The sequence below is a fragment of the Mustela erminea genome, chromosome 1 (genome assembly GCF_009829155.1).
Source record: "Mustela erminea isolate mMusErm1 chromosome 1, mMusErm1.Pri, whole genome shotgun sequence".
NCBI lineage: Eukaryota > Metazoa > Chordata > Mammalia > Carnivora > Mustelidae > Mustela > Mustela erminea.
In genome coordinates this window covers 218,617,597-218,639,776 of record NC_045614.1, presented here as the reverse complement: position 1 = coordinate 218,639,776, position 22,180 = coordinate 218,617,597, and the positions used below count along the sequence as shown (strand labels likewise).

Here is a 22,180-nt window from a genome sequence, read left to right as displayed (position 1 = left end):
GCAAATCTTTTTGCAGGCAGTGTTTTTATTTCTTTAATGATTTTTCACTATTTTTTTTTAGTTTTTCCTAGTTTTGCTCTGGGGCTTCCATATGTTTATTTTATGTTTATTTTAACATGGCAGAATCTGCTTCCGACTTACACTAAGTCAATTCCAGTGACGTAAAAACAGGCTCCTTTTTATACATCCCTTCCTGTCCCTTTGTGGTCTTGCTGTTATATACACTCCGCCTGTCCATGTTAAAAACCCCTCGATATATTGTTATAATTATTACCTAATATGCTTTTATGACTTCTAAGAAGCTGAGAGAAGAGAGCAAAGCAAGGGTTGTATTTACGGCTTTGGTTCTCCTAGCCTTCTGATCATCTCTTGTTCCCTTGACATTTTCCTGTGACCCAAGGTGCCCTCTGTGGTCATTTCCTCCGCCCACCACAGCTTTGCTCCCACCAGCCTCTTTTGTGTTGTCGAATACGTCACCTCACACCCCAGACCCCGCAATGCAATCTGGGCGTCCTGCTGCAGGCAGCTGCTTTAGTCGGAACAGCAAACCACAGGAGACTCAGCAAAGGAGGAAAGCTTGGGGCCACCCGTCTGTTGTAATCCCATGACCTCCTTGACTGGCGAGCTCCAAGCCCTCCTGCAGATCAGAATTCCCACCCAAGGGACTCCCGACAGTGTGTCTTATGAGGGGGGACTGCCAGCATCAAATTCCCTCAGTTTTTATTTATCTGGGAATGTATCCGGACTCATTTGTAAACACAGCTTTGTTGATTGACTTTTTCTTTCTTTTTTTTTTTTTTTTTTTTTTTTATTGAGCACTCTTGTGGGTCTTTTGTGTATATCTTATTTGGAGTTCATTGAGCTCTCCAGATCTATGGATTATAGTTTTTAGATAGATTTGGAAGGTTTTAAGCCATTATGTCTTTCAGAGAATAACATTGCTCCACTGAGGACTGATTACCATGTGGCCCCAGGGACAGCCCCCAGCCCCACTCCTCAGAGGTCAGGGACACTTTCAACCCTTCAGCCCACTGGCCCCCAACAAGCCCTGGATGGAGCCCCGCAGCTCAGAGCATCACCAAGGGTCCTGCCCTTGCCCCTTCAGAGACTTGGCAGAGGAGTGACCAAGTGTCCATGAGGACATGAGGGCCCATGCCAGAAGCTGTGTACCCACCTCAGTACACAGGTCTCAGTACTGGGGCATGAAGCAGTGGAGCAAACCCATTGCCTGTTGTGGTCCTTCCTCCTGGGCTAGCCTGCACCCTTTGCCATGGCCCCTTCTGTGAGCCCATCTCTGTCCCCTGGACACTTTCCTCATACCTGCCCCAGGGCTCACTCCTGGGAGACATGCCCCATCAACACCCACTACAGCCGGCAGCACCAACCCACAAAGTGCCCCCTCGCCCACAGCCAGCCCAGCCGAGCATCTCTCCCTTTGCTCAAAGCCCAAACTCTAGGGCGCCCCGTCCTCATCTCGTCCCTTGGGGTAGAAGGGCAACCCCTTGTGGGATGGAGCACAGGCTGTCATCGTAAGGAAATCACCTGATTTCTTGGTCTCTACAAAAGCATCAAAGCATTTCTACTGTCTTTCCTCTGGGGACAAACACAGGTCAGGATAGGCTGAACTACATTCAGGAGCCTCACAGAAAACCAGCACCAGGAACACATCACAACACTAAACACCAACAAGGAAGGGAAGGCTTCACTAAGCCTACTGTTGGGACAACATACACATCACGGTGGGTATAAAAGCCAGCAGCCTGAGCACCTCCCACAGTCACACACTCACACTCACACACACTCACACTCACAACCTCCTCCAGCCCCACCGCCCCCACCATGGCCGCATCCACCCTGTCCATCTGCTCCAGTGACCGGAGCTATGGCAGCCGCGTCTGCCTGCCCGGCTCCTGTGACACCTGCTCCGACTCCTGGCAGGTGGACGACTGCCCAGAGAGCTGCTGCGAGCCCCCCTGCTGTGCCCCCACCTGCTGTGCCCCCTCCTGCTGTGCCCCTACCTGCTGTGCCCCCTCCTGCCTGACCCTCATCTGCACCCCTGCGAGCTGCGGGTCCAGCCCCTGCCAGTCAGCCTGCACCAGCTGCTGCCAGCCCTCCTGCTGCAGCTCCTCCCCCTGCCAGGAAGACTGCTGTGTGTCTGTCTGCTGCAAGCCCGTCTGCTGCACCCCTGTCTGCTGCCAGACCTCCCCCTGCTCAGGCTCTTCATGCTGCCAGCAATCTAGCTGCCAGCCCTCCTGCTGCAGCTCCTCTCCCTGTCAGCCTGTCTGTTGCACCCCTGTCTGCTGCACCCCTGTCTGCTGCAAACCTGTCTGCTGCACCCCTGTCTGCTGCAAGCCCGTCTGCTGCACCCCTGTCTGCTGCAAGCCCGTCTGCTGCACCCCGGTCTGCTGTAAGCCCGTCTGCTGCACCCCTGTCTGCTCCGGGCCCTCCTCCTGCTGCCAGCCCAGCCCCTGCTCCTCATCCTGCTGTGGACCGTCATCCTGCGTGTCCCTGCTCTGCCGCCCCGTGTGCAGGCCCGCCTGCTGCGCGCCCGCCTCCTCCTGCTGTGCCCCTTCCTCCTCCTGCCAGCCCAGCTGCTGCCGCCGAGCCTCCTGCGTGTCCCTGCTCTGCCGCCCCGTGTGCTCCCGCCAGGCCTGCTGTGTGCCCGCCTCGGCCCAGAAGTCCTGCTGCTGACGGGGCCCGTCCTTCCACTGCTCCTGGGGCCAGCTCGCACTTCCACCTAAAATATTTGAAGCCTTGAGCCCCGGTCTGGGGTCTCCTTCTGCCCCAGAACACCCACCTCAGCAAGCAAGGCTGCCCCTTACTGTCTAGCTGGCTCCCTGGGCATCTCCAAGCTCCCTCCGGGCCGTGTCCCTCCCTGCCCCTCCTCTTCATTCTGGCGGACTGAGGACACTTTGTCCTGCTCAATGTGAGCGACGTGTCTGTTGGTCAATAAAGTCATTGTCAATCCTTCTCCAAAGACCCTGAATGCATATTTGGGCAAACCACAGGGAAGGGCCCTGACGCTGCACGGGGCGGGGCTGTGTCCAGGGCCACTGCACCGGGGCGGGGCTGGCCGCCTGCACACCCTGCTTGGCCTTCTGCCGTGTTTGTCCCCTGCAGCCTCCAGCACAGAGAAGCCTGTCTACCTGGGTGCCCCTGGGTGCCCCTGGACACCTTTACCAGTGAGGGGCAGGGTGCCATCTGTCAAGCCCCTGAGCCTTATGTCTCAGGGCTGTGGAGCTTTACTAGGGACGAAGGAGAACCCGTTTCCTAAGGCTTTGCCTGGAAGACGCAGAGGCCGCTCCAGGACTGGCTTTGGGCAAGAGGGTGGCAGCCAGTTTCCAGAGACCCTCCGCAAGGGGCAGGGCTTCCCTCCACAGGAAGACCGCGAGTGTGTGCAGGGGTGACCCGAGCCTGTGTCGGGCAGGGCTCTCCAGAGATGCTGCCCATAGGATGTGTGCATGTGTGTGCAGAGACATGGATTTTGAGGAACTGGTTCGCATGCTTGAGGAGGCTGGCACGTCCGAAGTCTCAGGCAGGCTTCCCGGGAGAGGACTGCTGCCGCGGGGGTCAGAAGACCGTGGGCTGGTGGCCTCCCTGCCTCCTGAGGGACCGCTTTGCTGCCTCGTCCTTCGGCTGATTGGGCGAGGCCCACCTGCCGAATGGCAGAGAGCCGCTTCTAGGCAGCTGATTTAAATGGCGATTTCACCTAAAAACTATCTTCACAGCCAAGTTTGTGTGCATTTGGTCAAAAAACAGAGCATGATGGCCTGGCCAAGAGGACACATAAAGTTAACTATCCCAGGGACCAATGGCCAGGGGGAGAAGGGGTTGGGAATGGTGGGTCTCGTTTGGGCACTCCGCTCAGGAAGTCAAGTACTGGAAGAAGCAGGGAGGAGGGATCCCGCTGGCCCCAGGTGTCTCCCCTGGACGGTGCAGGCCTTGTCTGGGCCATGGATGGCCCCAGTGAGGAAGGACCTTCTCTGGGAGGCCTCACACACCCACATTAGAAGGAAACCACGCTTCGCAGCATTGTGTCAGAAGGACCAGGAGTCGATGGAGAGACCCGGGAGACCCCGTGCTGGGCACTGTGGCCAACAAGGCAGACAAGGGCCCCGCCCGCCAGAGGCCTACGTTGTAGCAGTGGCCCCAGGGCTGAGTGGCGATGGTCACAACAGGGGCCGGGCAGCAGGTGGACGGGAGGGCGACCTCTTGCCATTGGGGAGCAGGAGGCTTGGCTCAGCTGGAGGGTGAAACTCTTAGGGTCCGTGATCAAAGGAACGAGACTGATATAAAGCGAAAATCAAACAAAGCTTTATTTCACGCCAAGCATCAAAAAATCAAACTGACCGGTCAGGGCTGTCTCGTATGAAAAGGCGACCACGATGATCCCGACAAGGCCGCTCCCACGAAGGCGGCTCCGGACCAGGCTGCTCCGCAGAGGAGGCCGCTCCCCTGACGAGGCCGCTCCCAAGAAGAGGCCACTCCCGCCGAGGCGCTCCCGACGACGAAGAGGCGCCGACGACAGCGTCGATGACAAGGACGACAACAACTCCGATGACACAGACTCTGCTCCCCACGACGTCACTCTGACAAGGAGGCTCCCCAGAGGAGGCCGCTTCCGGACGAGGCCGCTCCCGACGATGAAGAGGTGAGGACGATGACCCCGGCAAGACTGCTCCCAACGTGGCTGCTCTGGACGAGGCCTCTTCCCAGAAGGAGGCCGCTGGACGAAGCTGCTCCCGCAGGGCCATTCACCGAGGAGGCCTCTTCCCCGAAAGACGCAGCTCCAGGGAGACTCCTCAGAGCGGGGCTGCGGCTCAGTGGTGACGAGGCTGCTGGTGTCGGGGTTGTAGGCTGTTCCCGGCGGCGCCGCTCCCAAGGGCCGTGGTTCCAGGTGGCGGGCCACTGGTGTCGCCGTTGGGGTCTTGGGACCGCTGGTGTCGGGACCGCCGGCGGCTTGGTGGTGGCGAGGCTGCTCCCTGCGGCACCGCTGCCGAGGGCCACTGGCGTCTGCAGCGAGCGGCTGAGCCGTTCCACGACGTGGCCGGGTCCCTCAGGGGATCGCCCATAGTGTCCTTGCCTGTGGCTGCCAGGCCGGCGCCTCGCTGCCCGCCAGCCCCTCGCAGCGTGCCAGCTTGCCTGTGAGCTCGAGGATGGCCTCGCTGCGCGTCCAGCGTCAACTTCTGCTGCACGACGGTCTCTGCAGCACCGCGGCCCGCAGCTCCTCCTCGGGCTCAGCGCGCCGCCCTGCATGGGCATCGCGGGCAACGGGCAGCCGGGGCGCGCCGCCTCCGGGGGCAGCGCCCTGCACACGAAGCGGCTGCCGGGCGGCGGGGCGTCTTGGGCGCCGGCGGCCACGACAAGCGCCAAGCTGGCGGCCAGCAGCGCCAGCATCTCGTCGCCGCAGCTTGGCGGGCGGGCGCCGTCGGGGCGCGCGGTGGAGGCCCCTCCGCTGCGGGCCGAGGCCCGGCCCGCTCGAGGGCAGCCTGAGCGCGGGAGCTAAGGAACCGCCTGCCTCCCGCAGCCCGCTGTCTCCGCTGCGGTACCGCTGTGACAAGAGCTCTTACAGCTCTACAGCTCTCCTGCTCCCGCCGACTCTCCGTCTCCTGCTTCTGCCCCCGACAGCCTCGCAGACCGACCTTTATGGGGGTGGTTGAGCCCCGGCCCTACAAAGGTGGCCAGTTGAGTCCCAATTCACCCCCGCGGATACACGCGCGCCCCACCGATTGGACGTGTCCACCCGGCCTGCCCCGCCCCTACATCCGGGGTCCACAAGCAAGTTCCTCCGGACGGGGCGGGCCCTTACCAAACCCCAGGAAAAACTTTGGGCCGGGGAACGTGTGCAGACGGCCGGTGATGCAGACGGGCGTCGGGCGGTCTCGGACTCACAGCCTCGCGGAGCTGGGGTGCGGGGTCCCAGGCTCGCAGCGGGAAAGCCGACTTCAGGCGTGTCCGTCTTGAAGAGCCCGATGGACGCCACGGTGCAGTGTGGTCACGGGAGGTACCCGCTGGATTTGTTGTCCAGGAAGGTCCTTACGGCCCTGCACCCCTGCGAGCGCGGGTCTCGGTGGGCAAGGACTGGCCGCTCTCGGGGGTCGGGGGAGGATGTGGTGTCCAGCAGGCTGACAAGACGCAGCACTGAGCAGAGCAGGTGGTGCAGGGGGGACTTGGGCGCCGCCAAGGTTCTGGCTCAGGGCCCTGGTGCATGGCACAGCGGCTCCTTTAAACAAAAAGACCCTGGGTCAGAGCTGGTTTGGGGGAACCATGGCCAGTACGTGGACATGTCAGGATGTGTGGCCCAGAGCGGCACGCACTGGGATGGACATTTAGGAATCCCTCTGGGAGACTCAGTGATGTTTATGGGAGGGCGACGCTGGCCGCCGTGGGGTCGCCTGCAGAGGGAGACACCATCCGTCCTGGAGCTTACACCAGGAGACTGTCCAGATCCCCAAGTCTATACCGCGGTAACACACAGATCTCTGAGAATTGTCCTGTACTGTCAACGCTGCTTCCATGACAGCCAGAAGCCCCTCCGCACCCCCAGCGGGCACGATGCTCCCGTCGGAGCAAGAGAAAGACCCGCCCCGGCCACCTGCCTCTCCCCAGGATGGCCATCTATGCCCTGGGACACCCCCCCGCCCCCGCCCAACAGTCGCCCACCCCACGCCTCAGCCCAGCTGTGGGTGTGAAAGGACAGCGACCAAAGGCTGCTGGTAACACCGGGGGCCCAGCCCCCTGACCCCACTGCTCCTGCCGGCACATGGCCTTCCTACCGAGAGCCCTGACGTCCTTCTTGGCCCTTCCCAGGGCATCACCTGTCTCTGACATAATCCGTGGACCAGCACAGCCACAACCCGGCCACCGGGGTCCACCATGACTGTCTGCCACAGAGAGTCAGACACGCACTTGCCCTGGGCACCAGCAGGTGGAATGGCTTGTCCACAGCACGGCCCCTCACCAGCTTCCCGAGGGCGAGACCCTGGTCAGGCAGGCATCACGGACCCTCCCAGGCTGCTGACGCATCTAATTAGGCTTCCCTGTCCCGTGGGGACACCAACAAGGAAGGGGACATGTGAGTCTCCTGTGAGGACAACACCAGCCCAGGGGCGGATATAAAAGCCCTGGCATCCCAGGGCACCTCACATACACACTCACACACACACTCACACTCACACTCATATCCTCCTCCAGCCCCACCGCCCCACCATGGCCGCATCCACCCTGTCCGTCTGCTCCAGCGACCGGAGCTACGGCAGCCGCGTCTGCCTGCCCGGCTCCTGTGACACCTGCTCCGACTCCTGGCAGGTGGACGACTGCCCAGAGAGCTGCTGCGAGCCCCCCTGCTGTGCCCCCGCCTGCTGTGCCCCCTCCTGCTGTGCCCCCTCCTGCCTGACCCTCATCTGCACCCCTGCGAGCTGCGGGTCCAGCCCCTGCCAACCAGCCTGCACCAGCTCCTGCCAGCCCTCCTGCTGCAGCTCCTCCCCCTGCCAGGAAGACTGCTGTGTGTCTCTCTGCTGCAAGCCCGTCTGCTGCACCCCTGTCTGTTGCAAGCCCGTCTGCTGCACCCCTGTCTGCTGTGAGGCCTCCCCCTGCTCAGCCTCTTCATGCTGCCAGCAGTCTAGCTGCCAGCCCTCCTGCTGCAGCTCCTCCCCCTGCCAGGAAGACTGCTGCCAGCCTGTCTGCTGCACCCCTGTCTGCTGCAAGCCCGTCTGCTGCACCCCGGTCTGCTGCAAACCCGTCTGCTGCACCCCTGTCTGCTGCAAGCCCGTCTGCTGCACCCCTGTCTGCTGCAAGCCCGTCTGCTGCACCCCTGTCTGCTGCAAGCCCGTCTGCTGCACCCCTGTCTGCTCCGGGCCCTCCTCCTGCTGCCAGCCCAGCCCCTGCTCCTTGTCCTGCTGCAGACCTTCCTCCTGCATGTCCCTGCTCTGCCGCCCCGTGTGCAGGCCCGCCTGCTGCCTGCCCGCCTCGGCCCAGAAGTCCTGCTGCTGACGGGGCCCGTCTTCCCCGGGGCCAGCTGGGCTCAGGACCCACCCAGTGACCGTGGTCCTCCCCACCCCCTCAGTGCGGTCCTGACCTGTTAGGTGGCTGCCCACACCATGCGTCCACTCTGCTGACCTGACCTTGACCTAATAGCTCCCCAGAACGCTGACCCCACTGCCCCCCAGGGCTCCTGCTCCCAGGAGGGGCCTCCAGCACTTCCGGGTCCCCCGCCCTTCCCTCCCAGTTTCTCGGCTCGGGTCCCGCGGCCTCAACTGCTGACCTCTCGGGTCCCGTGGCCTCAACTGCTGACCTCTCGGCGCCTGCTCAGAACCCCAATAAACTCACTCACCAGCGCATCTGCTTCCTTTCTTCCGACCCTCATGGGGGTGGGGGTGCAGGGGTCTGACCAGACATTGGTCTCCTCCATCCGGGAACATTTCTAGGAATGGGGGACTGAGAAATCCCACAGGGCAGGGCCCCGGGGTGGGAGGCACACCCTGGCCCAGGAAGGTCAGGGCTCTTGGCCCCTGCATGCCCAGGGCTTCCCAAGGCTGGCCACCTGCACACGGGTCGTGGTCTGAGAGTTCTCAGCCCCTGGCCCGTTTCCACCCACTGCCCAGCGGGACAAACCGGCCCCAGACCAGCCGGCCTTGGGGATGCAGCAGCACAGCCCCTACAGGCCTGCGGTCCCCCTGGGTCCTCCCCTGGGCTGTACCCATTTAGCAGAAAGGTGGTGGCGTGGGGAGGCACTGCTCCAGTCAAGATGGGGAAACACGGACTTGGATACCTTACCCCCCAGACCAACTGAGAGCCCTAAGACCATGAAGTCAGGCTGTCAGATCCTGGGCCTGAGGTTCACAGAACAAGCGTGGGGGAGGGGAAGGAGCAAGGTGCATGTCCCAGCACCTCCCAGCCCTCCCACCCGCTGCAGAATGTGTCCAGCCCCCATGAAGAAGGGCAAACCCAGTGGAGCCCCAAGCACCCCAAGTTTCACAGATGGGCCTTGGGAGTTGGGAGGAGGCCCAGGCAGCCAGGGGTTGGGCTTGGGGTCCGAGTGCTGGGGAAGAGACCCTGTCACAGCGGGTCTCTCTACCCTGAAGTTGCCCCGTGCTCCATCTGCCCCTCCCCTGCGGCCGTGGCACCTGCTGGTCTCCTGTCTCCTTAGCGGGGTCCTTCCCCGTGCACGGAGCATGCAGACTTCTCAGACTGGCTGTTTTCCGTCACTCTCAGGCGCGTGAATTTCCTCCCGGGTTCTTCCTGGCCTGGTCGCACCCTCCTCCTCCCCCTCCTCCTCCTCCTCCTCCTCCCTCCTCCTCCTCCCCCTCCTCCTCCTCCTCCTTCTTCTTTTTTTTTTTTCAATTTGTTTTTCTTGATGCCAAATACACATAACCTCGTCTGCCGTCCTAGCCAGTTTCAAGCGCAGAGTTCAACGGCGCTTAGTACATCCTCCGGGTCGTGCCGCCGTCCCCACGTTCCGTCTCCAGGACTCCCCTCATTCCCGGGAAGATGAAACCCTGTCCCCACGAACGCTGCCTCGCCAGCCCCTGCCCCCAGCCCTCGCGCCTGCCCTTCCGCCTTCTGTCTCTGAAATACCTCCCGTCGGTGGAACCGCGGAGTAGCTGTCTTTCTGTGACTAATGTCCTCGTCACGCTTCAATGATGCTGAAGTCAGACCTGCTTCCCTTTTAGGGCTGCTGCGATTCCGCTGCGTGGATGGCCCGCGTTTGGCTTATCTATCTGTCCCTCGGTGGGCCCTGGGCTCTGCTCTTGTCAGTAGCGCTGCTGTGAACACAGCCGTACAACGCTCTCTTCAAATGCCTGCTTTCGGTTCTTCGGAACATATACCTGTATATTTACTGGATCGTACGGTAACTCCCCGGTTGATTTTTTGAAGAACCACCCTATAGATTTCCACAGCGGCTGGACCATTTCCAGCTCACTACACAGGAGGGCTTCAAGTTCGCCACATTATCATCAACATGCGGTGTCTTCTCCTTGTTACAATATATCTATTATATATAATATCCAGGGGCACCTGGGGGGCTCAGTGGGTTAAGCCTCTGCCTTCAGCTCAGGTCATGATCTCGGGGTCCTGGGATCGAGCCCCACATGGGGCTCTCTGCTCATTGGGGAGCCTGCTTCCCCCTCTCTCTCAGCCTGCCTCTCTGCCTGCTTGTGATCTCTGTCTGTCAAATAAATAAACAAATGAAATCTTATATATAATATCCATATACAAAGATGTCTTCTCCTTGTACGTACATTGTATATCCCATCTCCACATTATGTTTCCAGTTACATAAGTACGATATATATGATGCATCTGCCGTGATGGGTGTAAGGGGCTTGTCGTTGCATTGGATTTGGTGTCTCTGATAATGAGTGACGTTGAGCATCTTTCCTGTGCTCGTTGGTCACAGAATTTGTGCATCTTCTGTGTCATTCACGCCCTTTGCTCATTTTTGAATTGGGTTGTTTGGCTTTTTGTTACCGAGTTTTGGGAGTTCTCATGCATTTTAGATATTAATCCCTGATCAGAATGTGATTTTCAAATGTCTTCTCCATGTCTTTGAGTTACCTTTTATTCTCCATTGGTATTGTCTTTTGATGAAAAATATTTAGAATTTTCATGACGTCCAGTTTTGGTTTCGTTTTGTTTTGTTTTGTTGTTGCCTGTGCCGCTGGTGTCATATCCAGGAAATCCTCGTGAAATCCGATGTTGCGAAGCTTTCATCCTGTGTTTTCTTCCAAGAGTTTTATAGTGTTAGGTCTTCCATTTATGTTCAGGATCCATTTTGAGTTCATTTTTGTGTGTCGTGTGACACCGGGGCCACCTTCATTCTTTCGCACGTGGGTCATCAGTGTTCCCAGCACCATTTGTGGAAAAGACTGTCCTGGGGCACCTCGGGGACTCAGTTGGTGAAGCAACGGCCTGCGGCTCAGGTCGTGATCCTGGAATCCCAGGATGGAGTCCCAGGACGGAGTCCCACATCGGGCTCCCCGCTCAGTGGGGGGTCTGCGTCTCCCTCTGACCTCTCCCCTCTCACGCTCTCACTCATTCTTTCTCCCAAATAAATAAAGAAAAAACTTTAAAAGACAAGACAAGACTGTCCTTTCTCCGTTGAATGGACTTGGTGTCCTTGTGAAAGCTGACTTGACCTATAAGGTGACGGTTTATTCCCGGACTCCGGTCTATTCCATTGGTCTATACGTACCCCGTTTTCACGTCCACACCATCCTACTTTGATTACTGTAGCTTTGTGGTTTCAAACTCAGGAGGTGTGAGTCCTCCAGCTTTGTGTTTTGGGGATTGTTTCGGCTATTCAGGGTCCCTTGAGATTCTATATGAGTGTGAGTGGTTTTATGTTTCTGTGAAAACGTCATTGTGACTTTTTAATTAACATACAATGTACCATTTGCTTCAGGGGTGCAGGTCTGTGAGTCATCAGTCTGACACAGTTCCCGGCTCTCACCATAGCACTTACCTTCCCCAGGGCCCATCGCCAGCCACCCTGTCCCCCACCCACCACCCCTCCAGCAACCCTCAGCTGTTTCCTGAGATTGAGAGTCTCTTAGGGTTTGTCTCCCTCTCTGGTTTCGTCTTGTTCCATTTTTCCCTCCCTTCCCATGTGATCCTCTGTCTGATTTCTCAAATTCCTCAAATCAGAGAGATCATATAATTGTCTTTCTCTGACTGATTTACCTCGCTCAGCATAATACCCTCTAGTTCCATCCCTGTCACTGGGAATGGACACCGTCACTGTGATTTCAATAATGATCGCATTACGTCTGTAGATTGCTTTGGGTAGTCTGGACATCTTAACAACACTGAGCCTTCCCGTCCGTGAACGTGGACTGTCTTTCCATTTATTTATGTCTTCTTGGCCGTCTTTCACCAACGTTTCATAGATTTCGTTGTACAGGACTTCCCCCTCCTTGGCCAGTTCCTTTTATTTTATTCTTTTTTGAAGCAATCATAAATTGAATTATTTTTATAATTTCCATTTGGGATTGTTCATTGTTTGTGTATAGAAATGCAATGGATTTTTGTGTGTTGACCTTGTCTCCTGCCATTTTTCTGAATTCATTTGCTAGTGCTAACACGCTATATATAAGGTCATGACATCTGTGAGCAGGTATGATTTCACTTCCCCCTTTCCAATCTACACTGCTTCTATTTATTTCATTGTCCAACTGCTCTTGGGAAACTCCAGAACCGGGATGAATAGAAGTGGCTAAAAGTTGCATCCCTGCCCCATTCCTGATCTTAGAGGACAAGCTCCCAGTCTTCCCCGTTGAGTACGATCTTTGCTGAGGGGTTTTCACACAAATATTTTATTATGCTGTGGTAGTTCCTGCTTTTCCTAGTCTTGAAAGGGTCTGTGGATAAAAGGACGAGACTGATACAAAGCGAAGGTCAAGCAAAGCTTTATTTCGCGCCAAGCATCGGGAATCAAACTGACCGGCCAGGGCCGTCTCTTGCAAAGAGGCGACCCCTCCCAGCCTCACAGACTAACTTTTATAGAGCAGAGGCCCTGTGGTCGAGCCTGGCCACACATAGGTGGCCGATTGAATTACAGTTCACCCCATGGTAGTCATTTAATTCAGTCTATGACCTTGGCTGGAATCGGCGCCTTTGTCTGGTGCCTGATAGGCGGGGCTCACACTCCTTGGCGGGTAATTCGTGCGCTTTCCCTTGATTGGACGTTTCCACCTGGCCTGGCTCATCCTTGGCGGGTAGGGAGGTAATACGTGCGCTTTTACTGATTGGACGTTTCCGCCTGGCCGGACACGTCCTTGTATGTGGGCTCTGTTATCAGGGCCTGGTCAGTCATATTTCACCAGTTCTGTTTCTAAGCACTTTTCTCTTGGGGGGAAGGGGCAGGTTCAATCTAAGTTTACTGCATAAACAACAAAATGGCTCGCTCTGGCTAAGTAGGCCCTTACAGTCTGTTGAGTGGGTCTCCATGGAAGCGTGCTGAATGTCGTCAAATGCTTTTTCGGTATCGATGGAGATGAGCCTGCACTGTTCTCCTTATGCTGGTAGCGTGGGGTTTTATACTGACCAATGTTCCTAAGTGGAACCATCCTTGAATTCCAGAAACGCGTCCTTCATGGTTGCGGTGTGTAATCTCTTCACTGTGCTGCTGAATTCAGTTTGCTAGTGTTTTGTTGAGGACTTTTGCATGATTGTTTGTAAGGGATGTTTGTATGTGGTTTTCTGCCTGGCTTTGTTATCAGGGTAATGTAAGCCTCATAGAATGAATTGGAGAGGGTTCTCCCCTGTTCAATTTTTTTTTTAAAGCTTATAGTAAACTAGGAATAATTGGAAAACCTGTTAACATGATAAAAGACATCTGTGAAAAATTTATAGCACACACCATACTTAATTGTAAAAGTCTAAGAGCTTCCCTCCAAAGATCAGGAAAAAGGTACAGATGTCCTCTCTCACTGCCCCTACTCAACACCATACTGAAGTCCTGCCTGTGCAACCAGCAAGAAGAAATACAAGTCATACACATTGGAAATTAAGATGTACAATGGTCTGTATTCACAGAGGATGTCAGTGTCCACCTAGAAAACCCCAAGAATCTATAGAAATCTCCTAGATATACAAGAGAGTTTAGCAAGGTTGAAGTGTGCAAGCCTAAAATAATTAAAATTAATCGCATTTCAATATAATAGCAATAAATCATTAGAATTGAAAAATTTTGTTTAAAGGCGTGATTTACAACAGAATAAACAATGGAAACTTAGATATAAATCTCAGGGAATAGGTACATAATGAGAACTACAAAAATACCGACAAAAGAAACTTAACCAGACTTTAGTCAATGGAGAGCTAAACCATGTTCGCAGGTGGGAATATTGTTCTGTCAGTGAGCTCCAGACTCGTCTATAGACTCAAGCCAATGCCCAACCACGTCCCAGTAGCAGTTTTTGTCAGTAAGAACAAGCGAATCCTAAAATTATTTGGATAGGAAAGGAGCTCAAATATCCAAACCACTTGAAGCTGAAGACCAAAGTTGGAGGACGTCACTACCCGACTCCAAGATTTTCTGTAAAGCCACAGTACTCAAGACAACGTGACGTTGGCAAGGGAATAGAAGCAGACAGATCCGGAAACAGAATAGACACACAGACGCACGCAAATACAGTCAACTGATTTTTGACCAGATACTTGCAAAGGCAAGTTCAAGACACAGAAGTGTGCTTGGAACAACTGGGCGTCCAAATCCAAAAAACCAAAAAGGAGCCTTGACCCATACCTCACACTTAGTGTAAAAGCTTCATAAAAACTGATCATAGCCCTAAATGTAAAATGTAAACATTTTAGACTTTTAGAAGCAAACAGCAGAAGAATTGTTGCGACCTTGAGTTGGGCTATAGCCGAGAGCACGATCTGAAGAAGACGAAAATCGATGAAGAGGTCTCTACCCGTATTGAACCCTTTTGCTCTCCCAGCAACACTGCCGAGAGCCTGAATAGCAGAAAATATTCGCAAGTCGCATCCGAGCCAAGGGCAGCCCACCCTCGTGCCACATGGGCTTGGACTGCGAGCCCGCACTCCCACGGGGCTTTCCCAAGTAAATCCGTACCCTACTGCGCACGTGTTTTCTCTTCCTGATGATTTTCTTGAGAGCATTTTCTTCTCCAGCTCACTTTATTGTAAGAAGACAAGTATGTGTCCATCAACTCCATGTTATCCTAGAACTTCTGGTCGACAGGAGGCTGTTGGCAGTTCTGTTTCTGGGGGGCGTACACATCTGTACACACGAATGTTCGACGTGAGGGGCTTGGTGCCCTGACGCCCACCTTCTTCAAGTCCAATGGCGCTCATATCCAACATGCATAAAGAGCTCTCAAAATTCAGTCAAGAAAACCTTAAAAAAGGAAGGGCCTGAACATTTGAAGAAACACCAAAAAGACAAGTGGATGGCAAATACACACATAAAAAAGACACCTCACACCATTAGTTGTCAGGGAGGTACAAAGTAAACCCCACGGAGGTACCCTAACGTGCCTCTGAGGATGGCCAAGACGGCAAAGCCCAGCCAGGGGTAGCCGGCGGGGGCGCGGAGGAGGGAGGAGCTCGAGCAGCGCTGGGGGAAACGTAGCGTCATTCGGGCACTTCGGAAAGCTTGGCAAGAAAGCGCGTTCAAGAGTCTCAACCCAGCATTAGTCATCAGGGGACACAAATTAAACTGCAGTAAGGTACCGCACACACCTGTTAGAATGGCCAATATGGAACCAAAAAATGCAACTTCGAGGGCTGGCAAGGACACAGGGCCACGCGAGCCCCTGTGCGCGGCTAGAGGGAGCGCAGCACGGCATGGACACTTGGCAAAATCGTTTGGCAGTTTCTGATCACGTTGCACGTGCCCTGAGCCCATGACCCAGCGCGGCCACCCCTGCATGTTTGCCCTGGAGAAACAGAAATCCGCTGCCAGGCAAAGACCGGTACGTGATGCTGCGGCCGCTTTCTTGGCTCGTAACCCTCCAGAACAGAAAGCGACGGAAACGTCCTCCATCTGGCGGCAGAATCACCGAACAATGGCCCCGGCCCGCAGCGGAACGCGATCGGACGAAAGAGAGGGCACGGCCGCCCGGCCCTCAGCCCTGGAAGCACAAGCAGGTTCTGCTAAATGCAAGATGCCAGACCCCAGAGGCTGCACACTGTCTTTATAGAACATTCTGGAAAAGCCACAAGGGCAGTGATCGAGAGTTGGTGGCCACAAGGGTTTGGGGCAAAGGGTGGGGAGCACGAGGGACCTTCTGCATGGCTTAGGGGCGGTGCGTGGGCGACCGCCGGGACTCGGGGTCCCACCCAGCGCCACCAAGTGCGTTGTCCGCGGAGGGAGGCGGGGAGGACGGTGAGCCGCAGCTTGGCTGTCGGGTCAAGCGGGCGAATGCCTCTCCCTGAAGGTGGCAGGACCTGCAATCTGCTTTTGGCTGATTTTCTTTTTCTCTTGATGATTTTCTATGTCTTCCTTCTCTTGGTTCCGGCGTTGACTCTGCTGGACCAGCTGGTCTGGGGATGCTCCCACCAGCGGTGTTCGGCGGCAGTTTTCCAGGACAGCTCTCGCGTGGGAAGGGCTGTACCTTCCTCTCACCGGGCGGCACAGAGGCCGTGGTCCGACGCCTCCCCCTCCCACGTTGGAGATCCGGTCGCACGTCTTTGCTGAGCGGCGGGCCGATGCCAGCCTCTCCGGAAACATCTAGGGTGCTGAGGTCGGTGAGCGAGCACGCCCGTGTGCCGACACGTGCACCGGCTCCTGTCCGCCTCCTCCCACGTCTGGTCAGAACCCCACGTCCGCACACCCCATGGCCCTCTGCTCTGAGAAGCGTTCCCGGTCCTGATCCGCCCGTCCGAAGTCTCGCGCGGTGAGCGGCATCCTGAGCGCGGCCCCGGTCCTCGGAAGTTGTCCACGTTCTTCTCGGCCGTTCCGGGCTGAGACCTGCCGTCCGCCTTCCCGCTCAACCCTCATCGCCGCCACGCGGCTCTCCGTGTTGGGGGGCGCCGGCAGCGGACGCGCACACGGTCCTGGTGTGGTGTCCTGGTGTCCTGGTGTCGCGTCCCGCCTGCTCCCCGGGACTGGGATTCGCAGCCTTTGCCCACCCCCAGCCCCCAACTCCCCCCGCAAACCACAGCCGAGAGCAGGACGCGGTGGGCAGGCTGTCCGGCCGGGGCTGCAGGACACTAGGTTGTTCCCGTGCTGTTTGCTTAAAGACCCAGACAAAGTCAGGGGCCAACCCCGTCCTCAACCACAACAGGCATTTTACAAGCAGACACTCTCGTGTAAATAAACCGGCGGTAATAAGCACTCCCAGGGCTCAGCCAAAACAGCCACGAGGAAGGGGAAGTCTCACGGAGCCTCTTGCTGGACAACACACACCTCGGCGGGTATAAAAGCCGACAGACAACCAGTGCCTCACACACACACTCACACACACACTCACACTCACACTCGCAGCCTCCTCCAGCCCCACCGCCCCACCATGGCCGCATCCACCCTGTCCGTCTGCTCCAGCAACGCCTGCCCCGACTCCTGGCAGGTGGACGACTGCCCAGAGAGCTGCTGCGAGCCCCCCTGCTGTGCCCCCGCCTGCTGTGCCCCCTCCTGCTGTGCCCCCTCCTGCCTGACCCTCATCTGCACCCCTGCGAGCTGCGGGTCCAGCCCCTGCCAACCAGCCTGCACCAGCTCCTGCCAGCCCTCCTGCTGCAGCTCCTCCCCCTGCCAGGAAGACTGCTGTGTGTCTCTCTGCTGCAAGCCCGTCTGCTGCACCCCTGTCTGTTGCAAGCCCGTCTGCTGCACCCCTGTCTGCTGTGAGGCCTCCCCCTGCTCAGCCTCTTCATGCTGCCAGCAGTCTAGCTGCCAGCCCTCCTGCTGCAGCTCCTCCCCCTGCCAGGAAGACTGCTGCCAGCCTGTCGGCTGCACCCCTGTCTGCTGCAAGCCCGTCTGCTGCACCCCTGTGTGCTGCAAGCCCGTCTGTTGCACCCCTGTCTGCTGCACCCCTGTGTGCTGCAAGCCCGTCTGCTGCACCCCTGTGTGCTGCAAGCCCGTCTGCTGCACCCCTGTGTGCTGCAAGCCCGTCTGCTGCACCCCTGTATGCTGCAAGCCCGTCTGCTGCACCCCTGTCTGCTCCGGGCCCTCCTCCTGCTGCCAGCCCAGCCCCTGCTCCTTGTCCTGCTGCAGACCATCCTCCTGCGTGTCCCTGCTCTGCCGCCCCGTGTGCAGGCCCGCCTGCTGCGTGCCCGCCTCCGCCCAGAAGTCCTGCTGCTGACGGGGCCCGTCTTCCCCGGGGCCAGCTGGGCTCAGGACCCACCCAGTGACCGTGGTCCTTCCCACCCCCTCAGTGCGGTCCTGACCTGTTAGGTGGCTGCCCACACCCAGGACAGCGTCTACCATGCGTCCACTCTGCTGACCTGACCTTGACCTAATAGCTCCCCAGAATGCTGCCCCCGCTGCCCCCCAGGGCTCCTGCTCCCAGGAGGGGCCTCCAGCACTTCCGGGTCCCCCGCCCTTCCCTCCCAGTTTCTCGGCTCGGGTCCCGCGGCCTCAACTGCTGACCTCTCGGCGCCTGCTCAGACACCCCAATAAACTCACTCACCAGCGCATCTGCTTCCTTTCTTCCGACCCTCATGGGGGTGGGGGTGCAGGGGTCTGACCAGACATTGGTCTCCTCCATCCGGGAACATTTCTAGGAATGGGGGACTGAGAAATCCCGCAGGGCAGGGCCCCGGGGTGGGAGGCACACCTGGCCCGGGAAGGTCAGGGCTGCTGGACCCTGCGTGCCCAAAGCCAGAACCCGGGACGTGGGCATTCCTGTCCCAGCAGGGCTGTGGCTGTGACGCCAATGCCCCTTCCCGGCCTCTTGTCTCGTGTCCCCAGCCCCACCGTGAGGATTTCATCCTGACTGTTCTTGGCTTCCACGTTTCGCCTCCCCCTCCCTGAGAGTGGCCACATGGGAGAGAGCTCCCCTGCCATGGAAGTTGTCCGGGTGCCCCGTCCCAGCCTGGAAAGCAATGGGGCCTCCGTGTCCCCTCAGCACCACAGCCCGTGTGACCCGCATGTGCCAAGTGTGTGTTCCTGGGTGAGGTATTAGGTCGAAGACGGGGACCGTGGCAGCTTGTACTATGTCCGCGGCATTGTAGCCCGGGCGGGGGTCGTGGTTTTAGGAGATGGAGGCTTGCGGGAGACGCTGCAGCCTGGCTTCGACGCCCACTCTGGTGCCCAGCTTGGAGCTGCCAGCTGCGGTGGGCTGGGAGCTGGGGCCCCTGAGGGCCTCCGACGGGTGCTCAGGTGTGCGTGGTCCAAGCTGGGAGGCGAGGTGCGGCCTTCACACTCTCGTGCAGCCGTCCCCACCGTCCAGGTGCAGACTTTCCCATCTCCCCGCGGAGCCCCACGGCCGCTCCTGTCCCAGCCCCCACACCCCCGTTCTAGGCTCTGTCTCTGCACGTGGCGGCTCAGGGCCCCTCACGGAAGTGGGACCGTGTGGTCCGTGTCCTGCAGGACTGGCCGACTTCCCTTAGTGTGACGGCCTCCAGGGTCATCCGTGTGAATGCTGGGACGTGTCCAAGGTTGAGTAACCGTGCCTCCCACAGGCAGACCACGGGTCCCCTGGGCCGCTTCTGCACGTGAGCGCCTGTGGACGATGGGGTCCGCGTGGCGCCTCTCCCCGGGACCCACCCTTCCCTCCGCGCTCTGGCCCAGAGAGGACTTGCTGGGTCCTGCGCTGGTTTCCAGGGCCCGTCCCTCTGTTCTCCCCAACAGCTACACCGAGCGGCAACCCCCGGTCCCCAGGGCGTGCCTACACGCCCCATTCCAATGCCCCATTTCCCACGGCCTTGCCAGCACGTGTCCTGCGCGTTGGAGAGTAGCCGTCCCGGTAGGTGGGAGCGGGGCTGGTGGGTTTCATCACAGACCGGGCCACCGCACTAGGGCCTGCCTGTGAGCCTGCCCTCCCCTGCCTTGCCCCGTGCTCTCCTGCCCAGCCTCCCCGGCCCCACACTCCGCCGTCCGACCTTCCGGCCTCACCCTGTCTTTCAGAAGAACGAGTACCTGTTCACAGTGCTGGCGGAGGAGCCGGACGCCCTGCTGCTGGGCCTGCGGTACTCGCCCACCCGGCTGCACTTCCTCTTCCTCAGCCAGGACACGGCGGGGTCCTGGCAAACCCGGGTGACCTTCCGCAGCCCCGCTCTGATGGACAGCCAGTGGCACACGCTGGTCTTGGCCGTATCCGAAGGATCCTTTTCCCTCACCACGGACTGCGGCCTCCCGGTGGACATGTAGGTAGCAGGACGCCCGGGGAGGGGGCGCGGGGCTGTGCGACGCCTGCCCAGACGCGCCCAGGGCAGTGGGGCGGGGCGGCTGTCCCAGGCACGGCCGGCATTGTGCAGTGCCCACCGTGGGCGCTTGGGCTTGTGGGCAAACAGCCTCTGGGAACCACGCTCTGGGGCAGGAACACAGGGTCATCGGGGGTCCGGGACCAAACCCGTCCCCTGGAAAGGCGGGGTGGGTGGGGCGGACACAGGATCCCAGGCTGGGTGCGCTGGACGTGAACAGGGGTTGGGGGAGGGGCGCACCCGCAGAGCATGGTCACGTTGCAAAAGCCCACAGAGCAAACCCACCAGGAGCTCTGGCACCCGACTCGAGCCCGGCTCGGCTCTGTGGTGTCAGCACATCGTTCGACCTAAGACCCGGTTTGCTGGTCGGGGCCCAGGGAGTGCGCGGCCACTACAGCTCCAGCTAGACACGCAGACGGACCCTCTGCCAGCACCACCCCAGCCCCTGGCCCGCCGTCCCCTGGGTGCTGGGCTGGACCAGGGAGGGAGGCAGAGGGCCCTACAGCCCCGCCAGCTGCTGACGACCCCCCTCACCCTCAGCTTCCAGCAGGGCTCAGGGGCGCTGGGCACTCTTTTTTTTTAAATCATAAATTGTGCTGTTTACGTTAAATCTATCATTATTGCAAATATTACTTGCAAAGGTCGACTCTCATGCTGCCTGCTTAGAGGACACTTAGTCCATAATGAAAAGAATCCTTGCATTCACACACTTGGTCTAAATACATCTCTACTACCAGTGCCCTCCGGGACCCCCAGGTGCGGCAGGGCCTTTACTGGGCGATGACGGTGGGGACCCAGCAGTGGGGACAGCTCTGTGACGGGGAGGAGCGTGGGCCAAGGGAGGGGACAGAAGGAGCTGGGGCTGCAGCCGATGGGGCCGAGGAGGAATCTGGGCCCTGGGATCGGGCCTCACAGGCCTCGCGGGTGCATGGAGGGCGCGCTGGGATCAGAGCTGCCATGGGAACACGGCGCATTCTGGGATGGCGGTCAGGAACCGGCCGCACGGTGGCCCGCTGTAGCCAGATGCAAGCCTGGAAGGGGCAGGTGTGTTTACGGGGGGGTACGGCGTCGAGATGCAGGAGGCAGTGAGGAGAGAGCACACGCCTGGCCCGTCCACCCCAGAGGCTCAGCCAGACCATCTCCTCTAGCAGACACCCACCTTCCCCCCACCAACCCCAAGCTTCACCCACCGTGTCCACATCAAAGTCCAGCTCTGGCCACGTTTCCAACATCTTCCAGGTCCCCAGCAAGGACCCCTCCCTCCCAGACACCATCTGCTCCCCCGCAGGCTTGGGGGAGGGTGGGCAGCTGGGGACTCAATGCCAGTGGGAGCCACGGTAGGTTCCCGAGAGATGGAGGAGCCACTGTATGGACAACTCCGCAGCCACACTTGCGGACGACTCCTGTTCTGGGGCAGAGAGCGTCCCTCCAACTGAGGTCTGCCAGAACCCCAGAATAGAACCTTGCTTGGAGACCGTCTTTGCAGTGTGATCGAGTTCAGTTGAGGTCGTCCTGGATAACCTCCCGTCCAGAGTCTAGTGTCCTTCTCAGAAGAGAAGAGGCAAGAGAAGGCCACCCGCAGACAGAGGCTGAGGGGTGCATGGGCTCCAAGCCAGGGCCACCAGAAGCCCCCAGCGGCTGGAAGAGGCCAGAGGAACCCGCCCTTCTGGCCTCAGAGCTGGGGACCGTCCGCTGTTGAAGCCCCGCCGTGCGTGGTGATTGTTACAGCCGCCCCGGGAAGCCAGTATCTTGCCCGTGCTGCCTCCCCCTGCCTTTTCTCCATAAATGGGCTGTGACACTGCGGCCCCCGCCATACCCCGTGGCCCTAAAACCACCCTCCCATGGTTTCAGAATGGCTGACGTGCCCTTCCCGGCCGGCCTGTCAGTGCGAGGAGCCCGGTTCTTCGTCGGCAGCAGGAAGAGGACCAAAGGCCTGTTCACGGTACGGTAGGGGCTTCCCGGCCCCAGCACCAGTGCTCACAGAGGGACCGTCCCTGCAGGCCTGCTGTCCTCACGCTCCGGCTGACAGGCGGGCTGTGTGCCACGCGGATCAGGGACCCTGGGCTACACTGGGACCCCTTACTGGCCAGGCACATTCTGCCGTGTTCCCTCTTCCTGACACACGCGTGGCCACGGCCCCCAGAGCTCACACCCTCTACCCTCAGGGGCCTGCTGTGCCCTCTTCTGTGGAAACCTCCCCCACCCCTCAGCGGAGGTGGGCCTCGCACCCATCCCCTGCGGCCCCGACCGCCCTCAGACCACGGGTGCTCGGCACCTGCCTCTCCCCTAGACTGCAGCCGGTCGAGCTTGTTCCCTGAGCGCAAGGGACTTGTTTCGTGCTGTGTTGTGTCTA

At 58.8% G+C, this 22,180-nt stretch overlaps 4 protein-coding genes across 5 annotated transcripts in view; all 4 read left to right on the top strand.

Moving 5' to 3' along the window:
- The window catches only part of LOC116598303 (keratin-associated protein 10-12-like), a 39,744-nt gene extending 37,053 nt beyond the window's left edge, over nucleotides 1-2,691 (top strand). The window contains exons 1-2 of one of the 2 annotated variants that reach the window (XM_032356938.1): nucleotides 1,840-2,502; nucleotides 2,587-2,691. In XM_032356938.1, coding sequence (XP_032212829.1) covers nucleotides 1,840-2,502; nucleotides 2,587-2,691 — 768 coding nt within the window. Of the gene's footprint in view, nucleotides 1-1,839 lie in introns of those variants that run through there. The other variant, XM_032356927.1, reaches the window with a different exon arrangement.
- A 4,518-nt stretch (nucleotides 2,692-7,209) lies between these two features.
- Nucleotides 7,210-17,888, top strand: LOC116598347 (keratin-associated protein 10-7-like). Its single transcript, XM_032357040.1, has 2 exons — nucleotides 7,210-8,084; nucleotides 17,858-17,888. The coding sequence occupies exon 1, from the start codon at nucleotides 7,210-7,212 to the stop codon at nucleotides 7,990-7,992; it is 783 nt and encodes a 260-aa protein (XP_032212931.1). The 3' UTR covers nucleotides 7,993-8,084; nucleotides 17,858-17,888.
- TSPEAR (thrombospondin type laminin G domain and EAR repeats) overlaps nucleotides 12,269-22,180 on the top strand; it is a 28,435-nt gene continuing 18,523 nt past the window's right edge. The window contains exons 1-4 of the mRNA XM_032356915.1: nucleotides 12,269-12,273; nucleotides 12,391-12,395; nucleotides 19,532-19,770; nucleotides 21,679-21,769. Coding sequence (XP_032212806.1) covers nucleotides 19,685-19,770; nucleotides 21,679-21,769 — 177 coding nt within the window. The 5' untranslated portion in view covers nucleotides 12,269-12,273; nucleotides 12,391-12,395; nucleotides 19,532-19,684. The remainder of the gene's footprint in view (nucleotides 12,274-12,390; nucleotides 12,396-19,531; nucleotides 19,771-21,678; nucleotides 21,770-22,180) is intronic.
- On the top strand, nucleotides 16,936-17,765 carry LOC116598341 (keratin-associated protein 10-7-like). The gene has a single exon (XM_032357029.1). It carries the CDS (start codon nucleotides 16,980-16,982, stop codon nucleotides 17,763-17,765), a length of 786 nt encoding a protein of 261 aa, XP_032212920.1. The 5' UTR covers nucleotides 16,936-16,979.